General features: G+C 46.2%; 1 protein-coding gene across 1 annotated transcript in view; it reads right to left on the reverse strand.

Annotated features, from left to right (window-relative positions):
* RPGRIP1 (RPGR interacting protein 1) overlaps positions 1 to 20,719 on the reverse strand; it is a 44,165-nt gene that overhangs the window by 17,166 nt on the left and 6,280 nt on the right. The window contains exons 3-16 of the mRNA XM_081885223.1: positions 19,862 to 19,921; positions 18,695 to 18,833; positions 17,117 to 17,424; positions 14,750 to 14,852; positions 13,416 to 13,541; positions 11,451 to 11,556; positions 10,329 to 10,352; positions 10,072 to 10,218; positions 8,042 to 8,115; positions 6,528 to 6,658; positions 5,940 to 6,079; positions 4,934 to 5,107; positions 3,357 to 3,474; positions 1,013 to 1,465 (exon numbers count right to left, since the gene is read on the reverse strand). Of these exons, the coding sequence (XP_081741349.1) occupies positions 1,013 to 1,465; positions 3,357 to 3,474; positions 4,934 to 5,107; positions 5,940 to 6,079; positions 6,528 to 6,658; positions 8,042 to 8,115; positions 10,072 to 10,218; positions 10,329 to 10,352; positions 11,451 to 11,556; positions 13,416 to 13,541; positions 14,750 to 14,852; positions 17,117 to 17,424; positions 18,695 to 18,833; positions 19,862 to 19,921 (2,103 nt within the window). The remainder of the gene's footprint in view (positions 1 to 1,012; positions 1,466 to 3,356; positions 3,475 to 4,933; positions 5,108 to 5,939; positions 6,080 to 6,527; positions 6,659 to 8,041; positions 8,116 to 10,071; positions 10,219 to 10,328; positions 10,353 to 11,450; positions 11,557 to 13,415; positions 13,542 to 14,749; positions 14,853 to 17,116; positions 17,425 to 18,694; positions 18,834 to 19,861; positions 19,922 to 20,719) is intronic.

Consider the following 20,719-nt stretch of genomic DNA (forward strand, 5'->3'; position numbering starts at 1 on the left):
TAAAAAACCCCCAAACGCTGCAACTTATTCTTAGAGGGGGATTGCTCCATCCCCTTATTCAAATTTATTAGACCAATTCATGGAGGTGGGGGCTTTGCTGCTACAGTCAGAGGCAGCACTGCTTCTGAATACAGTGGTACTTTGGTTTTTGAACGTCTCAGAAGTTGATTGTTTCGGTTTTCGAATGCAGAAAACCCGGAAGTAAATGCTTCCATTTTCGAATGCGCCTCGGAAGTCGAACGGCTTCCACTGAGTCCCCCCCCCCCCGATTCTCTCTATTGAATTTGCAGGCCACCCTTTGCACCTTGGTTTTCAAATGTTTCGGAAGTTGAATGGTCTTCAAGAATGGATTACGGTCGAAAACCGAGGTACCACTATACCAGTTGCTGGAAACCATGGGGGTGTGTGGGTGTGGGATGTGATACATAGGTAGCAGTCAAATACAACATTCCTTGTTTTCCTAGAGTGGACATGCAAGGGGACATGCAAAGTTCTTAACCCGAGGTACTATTTCTGGGTTAGCGGAGTCTGTAACCTGAAGCGTATGTAACCCGAGGTACCACTGTAAGCTTCTTTTATATACTTTAAGCAAGATTGTGGCGTGTTTATTCTTTTAAGGGGGATATAAGGGAACTTACCAGAAAGCTAATATTAAGAGGCTTAAACAAGCCTGCAACTAGTTATCCGCTGTGCATTTAAAAAGGGGAATGTAAAACTTTGCTAAGTTATAGAACTTGCTAGCGCAAGTTAGGAAGGATATTAATTAACAATATATCCTCTCCTGCCTCCCTGAACATTCCCACAGGGGTCAATTGCTTTCATGCTCAAATCCTGTTTGCAGGTTTCCCATGGGCATCTTGGTGGCCACACTGAGAACAGGGTGCCAGACTATACATATGGGCCACAGGGCTGATCTGGCAGGCTCTTATGCTCTTTATCATTTTGGTTGCCCTTCTTTGAGTCTTTTCCGACTCCAAAACGTCTGCCACAGTAGGAGCGGCACAATCCTTACCGCGGAGCACCGCCGTGGCGTGCACCTTCTCCCCGCTGCCCAGCACCTCGCCAAAGCGCAGCCAGCAGGAGGCCAGGGTGGCGTGTTCGACGGCCGAGGCAAGGTGGAGGTCGAGGCGGGACGTGGCGCCTTGCAGGTATTGCAGGAAAAACGGCTCGGCCTGCACCACGTACTGAGAGGTGAAGCCGTAGCGGGCGCGGGAGCCACGCACCACCGGCGTGCAGTGGGTCTCGAAGTCGTAGAAGGAGTACGTGCAAAAGGTGAGGGGCTCCGGGTCCCCCAGCAGACGCAGCGCCTCGGCCGACAGCACCGCGCCTGAGATGTGCAGCTCAAAGAGGTTCTCTCCACGCCGCAGCTGTGGGGCCTGGTCAGGGGCTGCTTCCATGGATGCGTCACCCTCTCTAGGAGGAAACGGGGCTGCCCTCGTTCCGTAGGCCACGTCCTTCAACTGTGCTGGAGTGGGGTGGGAGGGTGGGGAAACAAGACAGAGCCACAAAGACCTATTCACAGAACCACAGAATCGGAAGGGACCCCGAGGGTCATCTAGGCCAACCCCCTGCAAGTAGGAGAACATTTCAATCTCCCAGGACATTCTATACAAGATCTCAAAGTAGCTGTTTTACTACAAAGGAATTTCAGAAATAGACTGGAAAGAGAAGCTGCTGAATTGCAACTTATTACCAAACTTAAAACCATGGAGAGACCTGGTCTGAACAAAGACATTGGATTCTTATCTCATTATACATGACAAAGCCATTTTTCACCTTCTCACCCCTTGCTTTTTCCTGTAAGACCTATTGCAGTCGTTAAGAGTCGTCAAAAGGCTCATCACAGCTATCTGCCAATCACCCATTCCCACCACCCTTCTGAGTAATACCCCTCCCCACCTTCTCACTATATAGAAGGGTCTGGTGACTTCTATTTCAGTGTATCTGAAGAAGTGTGCATGCACACGAAAGCTCATACCAAGAACTAACTTAGTTGGTCTTTAAGGTGCTACTGGAAGGAATTTTTTTTGTTATATCTCACCTATGTTTTGTAATCTGAGCTTGTACCCTCTGTACTTTCTGTGCTGCCACTTTCTGAGCTCTCGTGACTTTGGAGAAGGGAGGCGAATGCTGTCCAGAGACTGTGAATCTGTTAACCCTCTCTCTTCCAGTCTCTCTTCTCCTAGCTGTTCCCCATCCAGTATTTCCCAGCTTCTGCCTTCTGAACTATGTCCCTCTGCAAACCACTGTTCCAAATCTATACTGTCCTCCTGCTCCTGGGAAGATTCAGGCTGTAGAGCAAGAGCAGGGGGAGGCTCCCACCATTCCTCCTCAGTGCAGCTCTTTTCAGCACGGTCCCTGACAGCAATGCAGGAATCTCAACTCAAGCATCCCTGACAGAGGACCGTCCGACCTCCACCACCTCCCGAGAGAGTCCGCTCCACCACTGAACAGCTCTTTCAAATGTTTAGTTGGAATCTCCTTGTAATTTGAACTAATTGGTTGGATTCCTACACTCCGGAGCAGCAGAAAACAAGCTTGCTCCCTCTTCTGCTGCAGGTACTCGAAGGTGCCTCTTGTATCAACCCCCAGCTTTCTCTTCTCCAGGCTGAACACACCCAACTCCCTTCATAAGGCTTCCTTCCCAGACCCTTGGTCATCTTGTTCACCCTCCTCTGCACATGTTCCACCTTATGCAGTGTGATGGCCTGGGAATCCGATTCAGAGGCTGAACCGGAGGAATCCCAGCCTGCACAGGAGTCCCTGCCTCCAGGGCCAGCTGAACTGGGGCAGGGCCTTGATTCTGAAGCGCCTGCACCTGTGCCGGATCCTCAGGAGCAGGCACCAGGTGAATCCACTCTGGCTCCAGAGGTGGTTGAGGACTCAGTGCCTGCAGGTGAGTCTCCCCCTGGGCCCAGTAACCCTTCAGCCTCTCCTGAACTGCAGAGGCTCAGGGCAGAGAGGCGAAGGGAACTGGTTTCTCCCAGGAGGAGTGCTCGCCTTAAGGCCAGGAGAGGCGGGTCTCCTGGGGGCCGGGACCGCCCCTGGCCTCAGAGAAGATAAAGGCCAGTCAGCCCGGTCCCAGGTTGCAGGAGCAACGTCGTTGATGAGCTGTTTCGGCCAGCATCCAGTCCTGTTTCCCCCAGAGTTCCTGTCCTTGCCCAGCTTCCTGCTGTGGACCCCGCTTCGCCCGAGGAGGACTGTCTGCTGACCCTCAACTCAGGTCCTGGACCTCGCCCCACGGTAACCTCCCCCCTGGACCAGCACATGCAGATCTAAAGAGTGCTTTCAATATATGGTGTGCATAGGGAGCTAGAGATTGCATGGAGAGGAGGTATGCCCGTCCACATGCCTACCTTCAAGTTGGCGGATGCGGGCCCCACGCAGGTCCAGAAGGCGGGCCATCTGCTGCTCCTTCTCCTCGTGCTCCTGCTTCTCTCTTGCCGTCTGCAGCAGCACCCCGTCCAGCTCTGCCTGAAACCAAAGCATGCCCACCAAAGAGAGTACGGTACCTACAGTCAGCCTCAAGACTCAGCCAGGAGAGAGATGAGGAGGACTCTCGTTTCCCTGCTCCTCCACTTGCAGCTGCTTTTGTTTATTTATTTATATACCGCTTAGTCCCTTAAGCGGCTTAAAAAATAGCCGATGAAACACATGTACCGAATGAACGAAACTGAGAAGCTACAATAAAATACAGTGCAATGTAACAAAACAATATACGGTAACTCCACCCCTGAAAGCAAACTCATAGGAGGACATTTTGAAATGGCTTTAGTGAGGGATGTCTGCCTTCCTTCAGCCTCCTGCTTGGCAAAGCTCATCCCTGATTCACAAAATACCCTGCATCGTGCCCAAATGCTCTCTTACAGCTACACAAATCATGCAAGAATCAGATCCAGAATTTCTGTCTGCCATGCAGCTGTTGAAAGGCAGGGGAGCTGTAATGGTTCTAGGGGTTGCTCGTGCTTAAACCGGTGCCACACCTGGCTGGGTTGCCTGAGTGAACCTTTTCTGTCTGGACAGCCACTCGCCCGTGGCTGTCTCAATCGCTGGCAGAATCCGTCAGTGGGCGTTTCTTGAACTTCTTCCGGCAAAGAAGCTCTTTGACGCCTAGTCTCCTCCTACTCTCCCTGCGCGGAAGCCTTCTGCGCAAGGAGGGTGTAGGCAGCGGAGGACCCTTACTCTCCCCACTGGTCCCTGGCAAGGAGTCATGGGACCGCCTCGCCTATTCCCCCATCTGCCCCCCTTCTCCACTGGTGCTACGCTGATTCTCTTCCCCAGAAGATGGGCTGCCTCTCCCCATCCCGGGATGCTCTCTGGGACCCCTCCGGAGCCCGCTCTCTCCCTCAGGCCCTGATGGCAGTTCCCTGACAGGAGCATTCCTGGGCGGGTGGGAATAAGGTAGCAAAACTGCTTTGCTTGCCTGGCCCTCCTAAGGCTTGTGTTTCTGCAGAAAATGTGTGAAGGCACCAATGTAAGCAAAGGAATTCTATTGATATATTTGTTAAAGACTGAAATTGGCCATGTCCCCAGAAAATATCCATATTCGAACAGGTTAGGCCCAATAAAATGGAGTTCTCTATACCTAAAAGTTGCATCTCCTCATTTTCCATTGGATGCTTTGTGAATTGTGCCCTTGCACATTTGGGCTGTTTTGAATTCCTTTCCCGTTAAATAAAAATGTAAAAGTTGCAAAATTATTCCACTGATGTGGGGTGGAGAGAAGTTTCTTGAGGACATCACGGGCGCTAGCCAATCAGCGCTGTACCCATTCAACTTAATGCAAACTCACAGAACTAGCTTTCACTGAGCTTGACCCTGGTGAGGACACAGTGAATATGGAATATGCTTGTCTGCACACACCCCTAGTTCTCCAAAAAGACCCCCCCTTTGTTCCATCTCCCAGGTGGGCAGCTCAGTCTCTTTGCTTCACCTGGTAGTCCCGGTTGATGCGGTGTTGTAAGATGAGCATGTCCCGGGTCTTCTCTAGCTCCAGCACAGTCTCAGCGTGGGCGGCCTCCGTCTCGTGGAGCCTTCGCTTTAGACTCCGTTGGGCAATCATCTCTTCCTTCTCAGACTCTCTCTCGAGACTTTCCACATAGAGGGGCTGCAAGGAAAAAAAGTGGAGGGGGGAGAGAGATGGAAGGAAATGTGTGGGGCTCAACGTGCGTGTGTGACTATCATGCCAAATCAGAAAATGGAGAAAAAGCAAGTCCATTTCATGGAACTGGGCTGATCTATATCACTGATGACTTGCTCACTCTATTGCTTCGGCATTTTAATCCGCTGGTAGCTGCTTTACCTTGGATCGGGTCATTTTTACATAAAATGCCAATCTGTGCAGGGAGAGGTATTTTATCTCTCCCCTAAACTAAATGTCACAGGAAAATTAACACTAGCAAGATGAGCCTTGCAAGAGCTCAGCTGCCTGTTCAGATTGGAACTCCTTGCAATTTAATTAAGACTAGGAAACGGCAGCCAAAGACTTGCAATGCTTATGATACCGGTAATTTGTGCGTGCGGATACTGGAGAATCCTAACAGAAACAAAAACGGGAATGGAAATTGCCAGTGTTTTGCTTATGTATCCCATGTCCAGAATGGAAACCAATCCATCAAACACAACTGGTATTCACCGCTGCTGTTGTTCTCAGTTCGCAAACAATACATGACAGATTACTTTCCTGCCATATTTGCATTGGGCTTTCTTTGCATTGAAATGAACAGGGTGGAATCACGTAATCGTAACATAATGAACCGCGAGAGAAATAACATAGTCTTTGTAGGAAGCCGAACAGCAGCAGGATGGAAACAGCTGCGTGTGACAAACAAAGGTCAGAATGGAAATCGATGCCTACCTGCATATAAGTATGTGTTTGTATGTACAGTGCTGGTATCTAAGGTCCAGTTGCTAAGTGTGTGCTTTTACCCAGTGCCTACCTCAACTACTAGACTGGATGGAAAGTCTTCCTCTCTAGTCTGGTTATCCAAGATGGCCGCCTTCTCCCGCAAGAAGCCGACTTCCTGTGGGCGTTCCTGCAGCAGCTGGCTCACTTCCTGCTTCAGTTCCTCGTTCAGAGCTTATGTGGGGAAAGCAAGGATTTGGGATGAATTGCAAGGTTGCTACCTGCTACCTGTTCTCAATAGGCCTGACCGTTCCTTTCCTGTAACTTGTCAATTATTTTTACCCTCAATTCTAATTATCAGTCCACATCTGAGCTTGGAGCAGGGGGAAGGTATTTATAAAAGCACAGACAGCCTTCTGGGGGCCGCGTGCCAGTGGTGGGCGGGGCCAGAGGCAAAAGTGGGTGGAGCAAGTGAGGCAACATTTCTGCAATAGGCTGCAGTCCAACTTGACCAAAGACCCGAGGGCCAGACAGAAAGGTGCAGAGGGCTGCATCTGCTCCCGGGCTTGTGGTCCCCCACCTCTTGTTTCGAACTTCACTGTTAGTGACCCGTGTGAGATGCAAGGGGACGTGTTTTGCCTATTCAGTCATTTCTCTGCCAGCCTCCCGTTGGCCCCCTCACCTCTTTCCTTCTCCAGCTCCTCCTGCAGTCTCTGCTTCTCTGCAGTTGCTGAGCTGAGTTGTTCTTCCAAGCAAGGGGCATTGTCCTTCTGGGGAACCACGTCTAGGGGGTGCTGGGTATTGCTGAGGCAGCTAAAGAGACACATAGATTTGCTGCATATCCAAAAGGGCCACAAAATCCTTGCCTATGTTTCTGTAAATTCTAGTGAGGAGCCCTTTTTCCATACCAAAAATGCCCGTCTATTTCTACACGCCTCCGTCTTTCATCCAGGTTTACCCAAAGATATTGGTCATATTCACACCATACATTCAAGGCACTATGATATCATTTTAAGCAGTTATGGCTCCCCTCAAATACTTCTGGGAGCTGCGGTTTGTTTTGGTTCTTGAGTGCTGTTAGGCAACCCCTATCCCCCCATCGCAGAGCTACAATTCCCAGAATTCCCTACGAAGAGGGGTTGATTGTTCAACCACCGCAAAAAATGTGAGGGGTCTCCTAAGAACTCTCAGGACCCTTAACAAACTACAGTTCCCAGAATTCTTTTGGGGAAGCCATAAGTGCTTAAAATGATACCATAGTGCTTTGAATGGCATCCTAGTCAGTGCTTCCCTGAATAGGGAAGCCTTTTAATCTGTAATGCTTTTTAATCTTTTTATATGTGTCGAAAGCCACCCAGAGTGACTGGGGCAACCCAAGGTGGATCTACACACAAGGAGGGGGGGCACTATAAATGAGTCAGAAATATTATTATTACAGTGGTACCTCTGGTTACGTACTTAATTCGTTCTGAAGGTCCGTTCTTAACCTGAAGCACCACTTTAGCTAATGGGGCCTCCCACTGCTGCACAATTTCTGTTCTCATCCTGAAGCAAGCTCTTAACCTGAGGTACTATTTCTGGCTTAGCGGAGTCTGTAACCTGAAGCGTATGTAACCTGAAGCATATGTAACCTGAGGTACCACATTATTATTATTATTATTATTATTATTATTATTATTATTATTATTATGTGAATGTGACCAATATCAGAGTTCACAGACACATTCTAAAACAAACAGGCCAAAACAAAAACATTCAATAAGTGGGGAAAGTGGGCTTCACTGAGGAACGGGTTTGTTAAGTTGTGGGTGAACATATCAGACGACACAGCAATTCTTCAAACAGCTCTTCCAACTGGGCTGGAGGGTTCAGCCAACCTGCTTAAATAGCGTTCAACTACAAAGCAACAGTAACAACTTTCTGTAACTATCCAATCACTGAACGTCACTTTCAATTCCTTATTTGCATATGCGGACCTGAGTGAACACTATCTACAGTATCCCTCTGCTGGCCCAGGGTGAGAACTTCAGTACATAACAGGGTTTGACCTGGAAAGTCCTAAGGCTCAAACAGAGAGAATTGAAGGGCCACATTCGGCCCTTGTGTCTGAGGCTCTCAACTGCTTCTTGAATAGCTTTCGTTGAGAGGGAACAAACTCCCGAGTTGTTTATCCTTTCCCGCCAGTCCATCTCTCACCTCTCCAGCAGTTTGTCGTAATCTTCCTTCAGCAAATCTCGCTCCTTTTCCAGGTCCCGGACTCTATCCTGAAACTGAAAAAGGGAACACAATACAGGATTTTGTTGTGGAATCCACGCTGCCAGTGGTGGCCCAGAGATTGGATGGGAAGCAAGGTGGGCAAATATTCTGTTTTTATTTTTGACTCTGCCAATGGCTTGCATGGCTTCAAAAGGGGTTTAAACGAATGTATAGAGGATATAACTGTGGTTTCTAGCCATGATGGCTATACTGTATACCATACAGTGGTACCTCGGGTTACATACGCTTCAGGTTACAGACTCCACTAACCCAGAAATATTACCTCAGGTTAAGAACTTTGCTTCAGGATGGGAACAGAAACTGTGCTCCGGCGGTGCGGCGGCAGCAGGAGGCCCCATTAGCTAAAGTGGTGCTTCAGGTTAAGAACACTTTCAGGTTAAGAACGGACCTCCAGAACGAATTAAGTACTTAACCCGAGGTACCACTGTATTCCGTTTTGGAAGAGGTATGACTCTGAATACCAGGATAATTCTGCCGGGCAAGAGGAGCAAAACTATGGGATGCAGAAGGGCTGTGGCTCAGTGGTAAACCATCTGTTTTACATGCAGGTCCCAGGTTTGTCAAATATAAAGGGAACATAAAATGCAGCTAAGAAGCTCAAATCATATATATGACTGACATCCTTCTTTGGAAACGATATAGAAAAATAGGGGTGTTTGGCTTTTGCTGCCCAATTCCCCAAGGGATGGAGTCCTCCTAAGTCCACGATCGGTCAGAGATGAATGGAGGCAGAATACAGTGACAGCAAGGCAGATCTTCATTTTTTATGTTGGAACAGAGTTCCCTTCCCCCCTAGCAAGAGAGACCCAGAACCAAGAAGAAACATCTCTTTTAAGGGCTTGCATTTTGGTGCGGAGAAGAAGCACACCCCCTCTACAAACAGTCAGAAACGGCATCACAGGTAAGGTGGGGTTGCTGTGGATCAGGCAGGCCAAGGTGTGATATTCCTGAGGATTTAGCTCAAAGCATTAGCATTTGATAAGACAATAAGGATGCCCATCACATATCCCTCAATGCAGTGCATCTGGGCAAACAATGACAACTAATACGAAGGAGGTTCATAGATATAGGAGAGGAATCCCTTCAGGAACGTCCCCCGATTGCTATCTGCCTATGTGTTCTCAGGCAAGAGGGATTAAGGAGGCAGAGGAAATATTTAGAGTCTTTAAGAGAGCCAAGATGGTTTTTGGATTGCTCTCCTGTACTGTTTAGACATGTGGTTTATATACGTGTGCAATTTTTTTTCTGGGGGGACGTAGGGGTGCGCATACCCCTAAACATTTTGTGAATCTAAGTTTGGCCTCATTGAGGGGCAGTATTTCAATACGAGAAGAAAATGAGAGTACCCCTAAACATTTTTTTAAAGAAAAAAAGCACCGTGTGTTTTCCTTGTGCAATTATCAATGTTTATTCTATATTTGAGACCTTAGAATTCCTATAACAGAAATTAAACCAATGTCCAGATTTCAACATTCAAAAATTCTCAGGGGCATATCACACATATCTCCAGTGCTTTTTTTCTGGGGGTACACATACCTCTAAACACTTTGTGAATCTTTCTACTTTTCTCCATTTACTGTATTTATTTTCCCCGATTTGAACTATAAAATGGTGATTTTCTTGAGTAAAAATGAGAGTACCCCCTTTTTTTAAAGAAAAAAAAGCACTGTACAGTATATCTCAGTATAGAAATGGTTTCAATAAAAATAAAAGAGTGAAGTTTGAGAAGTAGGAGAGAAGCTACTTCTCAAACGTCACTCTTTTATTTTTATTGAAACCATTTCTATACTGAGATATACTGTACAGTGCTTTTTTTTCTTTAAAAAAAAGGGGGTACTCTCATTTTTACTCAAGAAAATCACCATTTAAAACAATAAAAATTATGTATATAAAAAAAAGAGAAGTAGGAGAGAAGCATTTCCTTCTGGATTATTTCTGACAGGACTTACATCTTCCAGCATTCCCTGCAGTGGAGAAAGGATTTCTACTTGGCTCTCCAGGGCTGCCACCTTCTGACTCTCCTCCCTGAGGTGGGCATTCAGCTTTTCGACCTGAGCTAGCAAGGCCTCGCTAGCTGACCTCAATGCCTCTTGGTTCTGGAGAAGAAAAGAAGAAGGGAAAGATTCATGAGATCTAGAGCCTTGAGGGACCACGGAGTCCCAATCCCCCAGTGCTGCCACCACCAAACAGAACTGGAGAAAGTTACCTGCTGGAGCTGAGTCTCGTAAGCCTGGAGGAATAGCAAGCAAAGGCTGGATTATTGGGGTGGATGAGGAAAAAAGTACCTTCCTTGTCAGAAGTCACATATAAGAAGGAAAACGGAGTCTCTATACCATGGGTAGGCAAACAAAGGCCCGGATCCGGCCCAATTGCCTTCGAAATCTGGCCCGTGTACAGTCTGGGAATCAGCGTGTTTTTACATGAGTAGAATGTGTGCTTTTATTTAAAATGCATCTCTGGGTTATTTGTGGGACATAGGAATTCGTTCATTCCCCCCCCCCCCACCCAAAAATATAGTCCGGCCCCTCACAAGGACTGAGGGACAGTGGGCCGGCCCCCTGCTGAAAAAGTTTGCTGACCCTTGCTCTATACTGTCAAATAATTGAATCATTGAATGCATTTTTCGCTCCGCTGGAGCCCTCAGGTCACCACTCTCCTGTAGGGTTTTTTTTGGGTGGGTGCGCTGAGCTCTAGCGCTGCACTCAAAGCCTTTCTGCCGGCTCTGTGTTGCGGATGACACTTAGCACACCGCTATTCTCCTCCGCAGCAGACCGGAAGTCCAACAGTTCCCAGGAATCTTATGGGGAAGTCATGTGGTGTGTGTGCAACAGTAGTTTGTGGGGATCAGGTTCCCTCACTTTCCCTCACAAATTAAATAATTTGGGCTAGATCTAAACAGCTATTAAAAACACTCTGAAAAGGATTTGCAAAAAACCACAAACTGTGGTAAAGCACAACTGAAAATATCGTTGAGATCAGGGATGAGGATGAGGGACCTTAGCCCTGCTTCCTCCCCCAGCCACAAGTGTTTCTGCCTTGCTGGACTTTGCCCTTGAATTTTGATAATGCTACTTCCTTGCCTAGATGGAGAAGAGAGGAAGGTGCCTTGTGAATGTGTGTGTGTAGGAACCAGCCTACTGCACAAAGGCAAAATGTACATTCATTTTCCCACCCACTTTTGCCTCTGACGGCCCCAGGTTGCCACTGGCCTGCATCCCTTGGGAGGGCTCAAAAGATAAGCGATATGTCTGCGTGAAATGGTTTGGCTTGGGGAGAAGCCCAGGGGCCAGAGAGTGAAACCCAGTGGGCCGCATTTGGCAGGACTCACTTCCTGTAAGCCAGCAAACTGGGCTTTGGTTACCACCAGTTCTGAATTCTTGGCTCTCAGAAGCTTCTGCAGACGAATCAGCTCCACGTTTTCTTGGATGGCGGCTCTGGAACAGCAAATCAGACAAATAGGTGCTGATTATTGACATTTATTAAGGACTGGAAACTTCTTGCAGACTTTTTGCCTAAGAGAGAAAATGAGCTTGTAATGTCTGGATTTGAAGAAAAAAAATTGGTTCATAGAAAATAGAATAGCTGGATGTTAATGAGTCAACATTGGCGCCAACTCCATGGGGCCTGAGGGGGCCCGAGCCCCCTCAAAAATTCGTTTGGGGGGCTCCACTCCCCCAATAATTTAACAAAATTATTAGTTATATTATGCTTTGTAAAATCACAAAATTATGTTGGTATTTTTTATTTTCCTTGTTTGACGATAGTTACCTTTTAAAATACATTCAGTAATGAGTTAAAACAAAGCCACTCCCGATCTAGAGAGGGGGTGGGGTTGCGGGCTCTCGACCCATCAACAATCTCGAGGGGCTGGTGTCAGCCCCGCGAGAAGCGGGGATTCCCCCTAGCTCATTAATATTCACCGCCCATGGCGGCAGCCAATCGGCTGCCGCAAAGGGCGAGCCCTCACAGGTTCACTTAAGGTCGGGGCAGCCCGGGGCTCGCCCCTTTCGTTCCCCCAGCAGCAGCGGTTCGGAGGTCTTGGGCCCCCCCAATATTTTTTATAAGTCGGTATGGGCCCCCGCCCCCCCCATATTTTTTATAAGTCGGCGCCCCTGTGAGTCAATACTATATTTAGCTGATGGACAGAGAACCGGAAGTCTTTTTATCCTTTCCCGTTTTCTTTACTTTTTCTCTCACTCTTTTTTCTTTTTCTCCCCCCCTTTTTTTCTTCTTTCTGCCCCTGTTCCTCTTTAGATTAGTTTTTTTTAAAGTATTTCTTTTATTCTGGTGTGTTTTAAATAGGTACTTTGTACTGAACTTTTGGTATTAATAAAAATAGATTTTAAATAATCATCAAAAAGAAATAGATTGTCTTGTTAGGTTTGTGTTGGATAAAGAGACCAGCATAAAATGTGAAACCCACCTGCTTATCTGTCCCTCCTTCCCTCATGAGAAGAAAAGGGCTGGAAACTACTTTAGGTTAATAAATGGGGGGCGGGGCGGGCCCATGGTTGTAATAAAATACTTTCCAGCCATTTCTGCTATTGCATACAGATACAGTGGTACCTCGGGTTAAGTACTTAATTCGTTCCGGAGGTCCATACTTAACCTGAAAATGTTCTTAACTTGAAGCACCACTTTAGCTAATGGGGCCTCCTGCTGCTGCCGTGCCGCCGGATCCCGATTTCTGTTCTCATCCTGAAGCAAAGTTCTTAACCCAAGGTAATATCTCTGGGTTAGCGGAGTCTGTAACCTGAAGCGTATGTAACCTGAAGCGTATGTGGTATGTGGTACCCGAGGTACCACTGTATCTGAATTTTTATGTTCCTGGTGAACCAAGAAGTTAAAATAAAGGTTTGTTTAATTTATTTTATAAAATTCATGTACCATGTGGGTACATGTACCATGTACGAAAACACCCAATCTCAAAACTGTTTACAGTAAGTGAAACAATAAAATTATCAGTAATAACCCATGAAAAGCAACATTCAAAAATTAATTAAGATCAATGACAAGCCAAAACTCAGATTAAAACACATGTCAACACTCCCAATTTACAAACCTCTATATCTTTTCAATGAGACATGTTTGGTTTCCCCCATTTTAAACTCAAGCCCGAAAATATATACTTTGACATCCCAGAATCTGGCTCTCTCCGGAACGGATTAAGTTCGATTTAAGTGTTTTGGTGAGAAATGAAACAAGAGTTGAGAAGACCTTAAAACAGAGCTGGAGAGACTGATTTAACATGGACCAAATAATACGTGAATGAAGCATTGTGCAGGCATTGTACCGGCGTTCCCGGACCTCTAGGTGGCGCTGCAGGGAGCGGGCGCTTTCTGGGTCCGTATCTCTGCCGTGTGTGGAACTCAGCGACTCAGGATCCAGCTCCAACGCTGCAAGAACCAGGCTCTGGGTACTGAAAGGAAGAAAACAAAAATAGCTGCTTCGTTTCCAGCTCATTGTCCCTGGGAAAATGGGAAGAGGAGAGGATCCAATTAACATTTGCATGCATTAACATTATTTATTTATGTCATTCCTTCCCATCTCAAACGCAGGTGGCGCTGTGGGTAAAACCTCAGTGCCTAGGGCTTGTCGATCGCAAGGTCGGCGGTTCGAATCCCCGTGGCGGGGTGAGCTCCCGTCCTTCGGTCCCAGCTCCTGCCCACCTAGCAGTTCGAAAGCACCCTTAAGTGCAAGTAGATAAATAGGTACCGCTTTATAGCGGGAAGGTAAACGGCGTTTCCGTGTGCTGCGCTGGTGCTGGCTCGCCAGAACAGCTTCATCACACTGGCCACGTGACCCGGAAGTGTCTTCGGACAGCGCTGCCCCCCCCCCCGGCCTCTTAAGTGAGATGGGCGCACAACCCTAGAGTCGGACACGACTGGCCCATACGGGCAGGGGTACCTTTACCTTTACTCCCATCTCAAAGTGAATTACAATATAATGACATATATATAAAACAGTGACATACTGTAAACAGATGAAAACACTAGCAGGATTACAGTAACACTTGTAATGTAGCAAGTACTATGGAGACAATGGAGTTATATAAAACATGGAAAAGATGCAGGAGAAAAGGTTTAAGAATAGGAACCATGGAGGGGAGATGGGAAGTCCAGAGATTCGGAGGAATCTGTAAATGTGGATGTGTATGATTGTATTAGGGACGCAGGTGGCGCTGTGGGTTAAACCACAGAGCCTAGGGCTTGCCGAACAGAAGGTTGGCAGTTCGAAAACCCGCGATGGGGTGAGCTCCTGTTGCTCGGTCCCTGCTCCTGCCAACCTAGCAGTTCGAAAGCACGTCAAAGTGCAAGTAGATAAATAGGTACCACTCCAGTGGGAAGGTAAACGGTGTTTCCGTGCGCTGCTCTGGTTCGCCAGAAGCGGCTTCGTCATGCTGGCCACATGACCCAGAAGCTGTACGCTGGCTCCCTCGGCCAAGAAAGCGAGATGAGCACCGCAACCCCAGAGTCGGTCACGACTGGACCTAATGGTCAGGGTCCCTTTACCTTTATGATTGTATTGTTATAATTTTATACTTGTTAAACCAAATAAATATTATTTCAAAAGAAAAGAATTGCAGTAGCCAAGCGGTTGAGGGTAGGATGGGCAGGCAAGACTCACAGTCTCTCCGTCTCAACTCGAGATCCCTCCAGAGTGTGATCGCCATAGCGGGCAGGAGCTGTGTGGGTTGGTCTGACCGCCGGCCCTTGAACCCGCATTCCTGCTGGGCCAAACAATATAAATAATTACGAGCAACACATCATGCGCCTCAGCCCATGCCCTGTTGAATCACACATTCTATAGAGAAAAACCAGTAGGGGCCACGAAAAGCCAGTGCGATTAGCTTCAATGAAGTCTACTGTCATGGGTCAAAGCAATGCACATGGAAGATAGTTAACTCTTTATTGTTAAAAGCAGACACTTACAGTTGTTTCTATGGCTCTGAATAACTATGCACACCACTCTAGCATCTAGGCAACTATTCCCAGGTCTGTGCTCTGTGGTAGCAACAGGGGCTCACTCCCTCTCCCTCGGTTTATGGGCTGCACGCACACAGCTGGAGACTGTGCCCATGTGAAAGCTGCCTCTGCTCTTCTCTCTTCAGCTCCCTCCTGGTTCTGGGAGACATTGGTGGGGAAGAGGGTGGGGAAGCACCTGGCCCTCCACTTGCTTGAACTGCCTCCTCTGATCCATCCTGCGCCCCAACTCCAGCTGTGAAGCTTCCCCTGCCTCCGACTCTTGTCTCCTGGCTCATACGGTTTCCCACAATTCACTGCCCCCCTCTCCTGAGTCCCCCCATCCCCACTGCACCCCAGTCAACAGCCTGCTAGTCGCTTGTTGCTTCTTCCACCCTTCTGGGAAATGAAATTGTCAGCGAGGGAATTGAGGAATTTGTTAGACGTAGCATTCTTTTGTCTCCCCCCCCCCATTTTTTTTCATGAAACATACATTCATTATACAAATAAATCACATATTTATCTTTAGCTCTGCTGAGCTTCGGACTTCCCTCCACCCCTTCGGTAAGTATCATATATTTTCTAACATCGCGTATTCTGTATATTTAACTTTATTTTTTAACCATACGCTGTTAGAGTCATTCTAACCCTGCCAGTGTCTTTAAGGTTTTACAATCGTCTCTTATGTACACCAAATATATACTCCAGCTTTCTTGAAACTTCTGTTTGTCCTGATCTCGTAGTTTTCCTGATACTCTGGCCAGTTGTGCGTAATTCATCATTTTAACCTGCCATTCCATAATGGTAGGTATTACATCTGTTTTCCAATTCTGAGCCAAGATAGTTCTTGCAGCCATCGTGGCGTACAGAAATAGATTTTTATCTTTCTTTTTAATTTCCTTCCCTGTCAATCCCAGTAGAAAGGCTTCGGTTTTTTTTGGAAAAGTGTACTTAAATATTTTTTAAAGTTCATTATAAATTAATTCCCAGAAGCCCTTCACTCTACCATAGGTCCACCACATGTGGTAGAAGTTGCTAGACCTGGCATTCTTAGCCTAATTTGAGTTGCAAGAGGTACTGGGGTCTTTGAAGTCTCCCATGACTACTACATCTCTCCATTTTGAATGTTTGCTCATCTGCTCAAGAAGGCATCATCCAAATCTTCAGCCTGGCTTAGAGGTCCTTAGCAGATATCTACAACAAAGTCACTGTTGTTTCCTTCTCCTCCAAATTTAACCACAAATTCTCAACCTGCCTTCCATGCTCTGGGTCTTCACAAGTGTACACATCCTTTACATTATAATGCCACTCCTCCTCCCTTTCTGTTTCGTTTATTCCTTTTGAACAGGTTATACCTCTCAATTCCTACATTTCAGTCATGAGTATCACCCCACTAAGTTTCTTTTATTATTATTACTTTTAAAAAAAATATTTTATGTATAAAATTTTCAATTTTATACATTTCAGTAATTTTATAAGCATTTTAACATTTCAAAACTTGGCTTCCTTCCTCTTTCTGCAGTTCCTTAAATATTTTCTGCATATCCAAATTAACTTAATTTGCTCATTTATTCATCTACTTTTAATATATACTCTTATAAAACTGCAGGTTATTACAATAATCTAGCCAATGTCTGTTTACAATTTATTTGTAAATCTGTTTTATTTGTAAATATTCAACAAACCATTTCCATTCTTTTATAAAAAGTTTGCTATCTTGATTTCTTATTTTTCCAGTATGTTATGCCATTTCTGCGTATCCCATAAGTTTTTGTATCCATTCTTCTTTTGCTGGGATTTCTGCATCATCCTACTAAGTTTTAGTAACACCTGCCAGGTCCTATTTGCTGTCCTGTACTCAATTCGTCTTACTTCTTTCCCATACTCTGTACATTAGTGCAACTGTTGCCCACCCGTCAGCATCCTGCCAGTCCCTGACACTCATTATGCGTCCTTTAGCATTGCAAAACCATTGCTCAGCCCAGAACCTCCCTGCCGATGAACACAATACCCCCCCACAAGTTCTTTTTACCTTTGCGTACTTTCTCAGGCACTCGCCCAGCGGCTGTGTGTGCCCGCCGAAGTCCTGTATCTACCCTGGGAGAGACATAGCCATAAGGCCCGTATCGACCCAAACTCTGCAGCTGGAGCTGCTGCTTATAGAAGAGCAGGCGGTTCCTTAGACCCTCATTTCGTCTCTCCAGTTCCCGAACCCTCTCCCGAGTCCCTTCCAGGTCCTCCTCCAGGTCCAGGTTTCTTCCAGAGCTTCGGATCCAGCTCCCGGGTCTCCCGTCAACTTGCATTCGCTCGTGGCTGAGCCTTGATAGTTTAGTGCCCATCCTGATGGAGCAAAGGGAGGAAAAGATCCAGTTTTGGCATTCTCAAGAAATAATACATCCTCTGTAATTGGTGTTCGTAGGACCATGTCTGAGATTCAAGTTCTGGGCACCATTTAAGAAGGCCAAATCATGTTGGAAAAGATTCAGGGAGGGGTCATAGAAAGAAAGATAGAAGGAACCAGATATAGCCAAGTTACAGGGAACCAGGTAGAGGGCCTTCTCGGTAGTGGCACCTGCCCTGTGGAACACCCTCCTACCAGATGTCAAAGAAAACAACAACTACCAGACTTTAAGAAGTTGTACTATTTTAGTGTTGTTAGCCGCCCTGAGCCCGGCTTCGGCTGGGGAGGGCGGGATATAAATAAATTTTATTATTATTATTATTATTATTATTATTATTATTATTATTATTATTATTATTATACATCTGAAGGCAGCCCTGTTTAGGGAAGCTTTTGATGTTTGATGCATTACTGTATTTTAATATTTTGCTGGAAGCCGCCTAGAGTGGCTGGGGAAATTATTATTAATTATTATTATTATTAGCAGACTTGGGAAAATATGGCTGATGTGAGACGGTGTGTTGATGGTGCAATCTGTATACGTGTTTTCTGTTATCGCAAAGACTTGTGTGACGGCTAGTTTAAATGCTCATTAGACTGAAGCCCCTTCCTTCCGTGCTGTTGTTTTTTTAATTTGCAGTGTTGCAATGCTTGCATTCTGCCACTAGAGGCCACCATGGTGCTCTTGGCTTCAGCATGCACACAGAGAACACAATTAGCATGACAGCGACACCTGGTGGCAGAATGTAGCATTAGTCTTCACTGAACAGAGGCATTGGTGGAACAAAGGAAAGCATCGGCTCAATTGATCTTAATTAATGCAACACTTCCAGTTCTATTGACCGAACTAGACATATAACACAAAACCCAGCTGCCACCACCCAGATTAGGGTGGTCGGGAAGTGGGAGAGGAGAGAGGGATGTGGTTTACGGAGATGATAGACTACTCTGAACTATGATGACAGGCTGGGATTGCTCAGTGGTGAGGGACCTATGTAGACTCAGCAACATGCTCTTTATTATTGTTTGGCACATTGAAGCTGGTCTTAGATGTGAACTCTAGCTTACTATAGTCATTTCTGCAAGACATTAGATTTAAAACACCTATTAACTGAACAATCAGCCAGTTGATTGTGAGTAATGGACAACACACAATAATATACTCTGACAACGGACGACAATTTAATTAATTGCTGTCACTCCCGATACCTTTTGATCCTGTCCTCTTGCTTCCGGGCAAACTCTTTGAGCAGGAGATTTTCATCGTGAAGTCGCAAGAACCCGTCCTCTAGCTCTGTGCGGTTCACTCGGTTTATCTGGCGCCGAGTCCTTGCCAGGGAACCTGATGCTGGGGAGCAGCAAAAGAATTGGGAAGAACATCATCCGCTATGTGGTCTGTTAACAAAGGAAGAAGTTTCTACCCATACAGAAATCTTGTAGATTTCGTGATTTCATCATTCATGACAGTCTTCAGGCCTTTGGAGGTGATTCTACAAATGTTAACTAGCTTGGGAAGATAGCACCATGTATCGGGTGGAGGTCAAACATGGCTGTAAGCTAATGGTTTTTAATGCATTTGCAAAAATTAAGTTTCACCCTCTAGTTGTACTATGCCAGGCACTCCACCTTGCAGAGTCCAGGGCTCCAGGTAGAGTGATTGCCCTAAGACCACAGTGAGTTTCATGGTTGTGGGAGGATTTGAACTTAGGTCTCCCTAGTCCTAGCCCAACACTCTTACTACATAATGCTAGCCCTCTTCATAATGGGAATTATTATGTATAAGGATACAAGGTTCTTGTTGGGCAACCATGTTCTCCTCAATGATATTCTAAGCGATAAAGAGCTGAAGTAGGGCATCGTTACCTCAGTTTCCCCTTTTCCTTTTCCAACACACTCAACATCCTGTGCTCAGCTGACCATGCTTAATTCTCATTGGACAGTTGGGGGAGGGTTAATATTGGGTTGCCATATGTCCAGAATATCCTGAACATACCCTGAGTACCGCTGTAGGAAGCAGTGTCCGGGCCGAAATCGGGAAAATGTCCTGGAAAATCTGGGCTTATGGCAACCCATGTTGGCAGAGTTGTTTTGGGTGACCTTCTTTAAAAAATAGTTCAAAAACATGCCAAAAAAAGGCTTCAACAACGTTGTTGTCCGGATTTTCACTTTTTGAGATATGGCAACCCTAGTTAATATGTACCTCTAGAAACCTCAAAGTTCCCCAGTCGGGTGGATACTTCCATCTTGTTTCTCAGTAGTCCTGCTTCATCCCAATTTTTCTTGGCACGCACCACTGGGGTTTGCTATTAGAGGGAGTGGTTATGTGAAAAGTTTGATACGACGCATAAAGACAGTGAATTTCATGACCTCGCCTACCTTTCATCCATGTTTTCAACCCTTGGGATTTGGCAGGGAGGACAGCAGAAGATGACACATCTGGAGGAAAGGGGGTTTGGAGATGGAGATAATAATATAATAATTTAATAATAATTTATTATTTATACCACGCCCATCTGGCTGGGTTTCCCCAGCCACTTTGGGCAGCTTCCAACCAAATATTAAAAACAATACAGAGTAGAATTATTCATATCTTTATCTTGCATAAAGAACATGGGTTTATGCATGGAGAGTGGGAAACTGAGGAAAGAAGAATTGCACAGACAAACCCACTGCATAACAACATAGTATTAAGAGTTTGAGGCAGGTAGGATATATGCGGGAGCCTCCTTCAAATTCCTGGATCCAACAAATGTTGAAATCTAAGCAAGGTTTCAAATTCCTGGAATAGCCAGGCTAGCTTCCTGGTGAGGTAATGACCTACATAGGGTTTGTTAAGATAACAAAGGAAGCGACTCTGTACCAGATGACAAATGGGTGGGAGCCTCTCTCCCTCAACTTGCTGATAGTTAGAAAAACAAAGGAGTTTTGAGTTACGTGAGCTAGAAGGTGGAGGCAAGAGAACCATGTCTGATTTCTGCTGGAATCCAATGCTTCTGGGGCTATGGGGAAAGCAACATCTTTTTTGGGAGTGCTGATGCTGTGATCCTGTACAACATAGACTCAGGTTGCACCTACGTGTAAATAAACCATATATTCTAAAGACACCACAGGGTCTGCTGTGCCTCATATTCTCAGGAGGAAACACAAACCCTGGGTGAGCGAATGGAACCTCTGGAATCTCGCACAGCTCAGAGATGGGGGTGGCGGGCACAGTGTCGTAATGTGGGTTGCCAG

The sequence above is a fragment of the Podarcis melisellensis genome, assembly GCF_964234715.1.
Source record: "Podarcis melisellensis genome assembly, chromosome: 13".
Classification (NCBI taxonomy): domain Eukaryota; kingdom Metazoa; phylum Chordata; class Lepidosauria; order Squamata; family Lacertidae; genus Podarcis; species Podarcis melisellensis.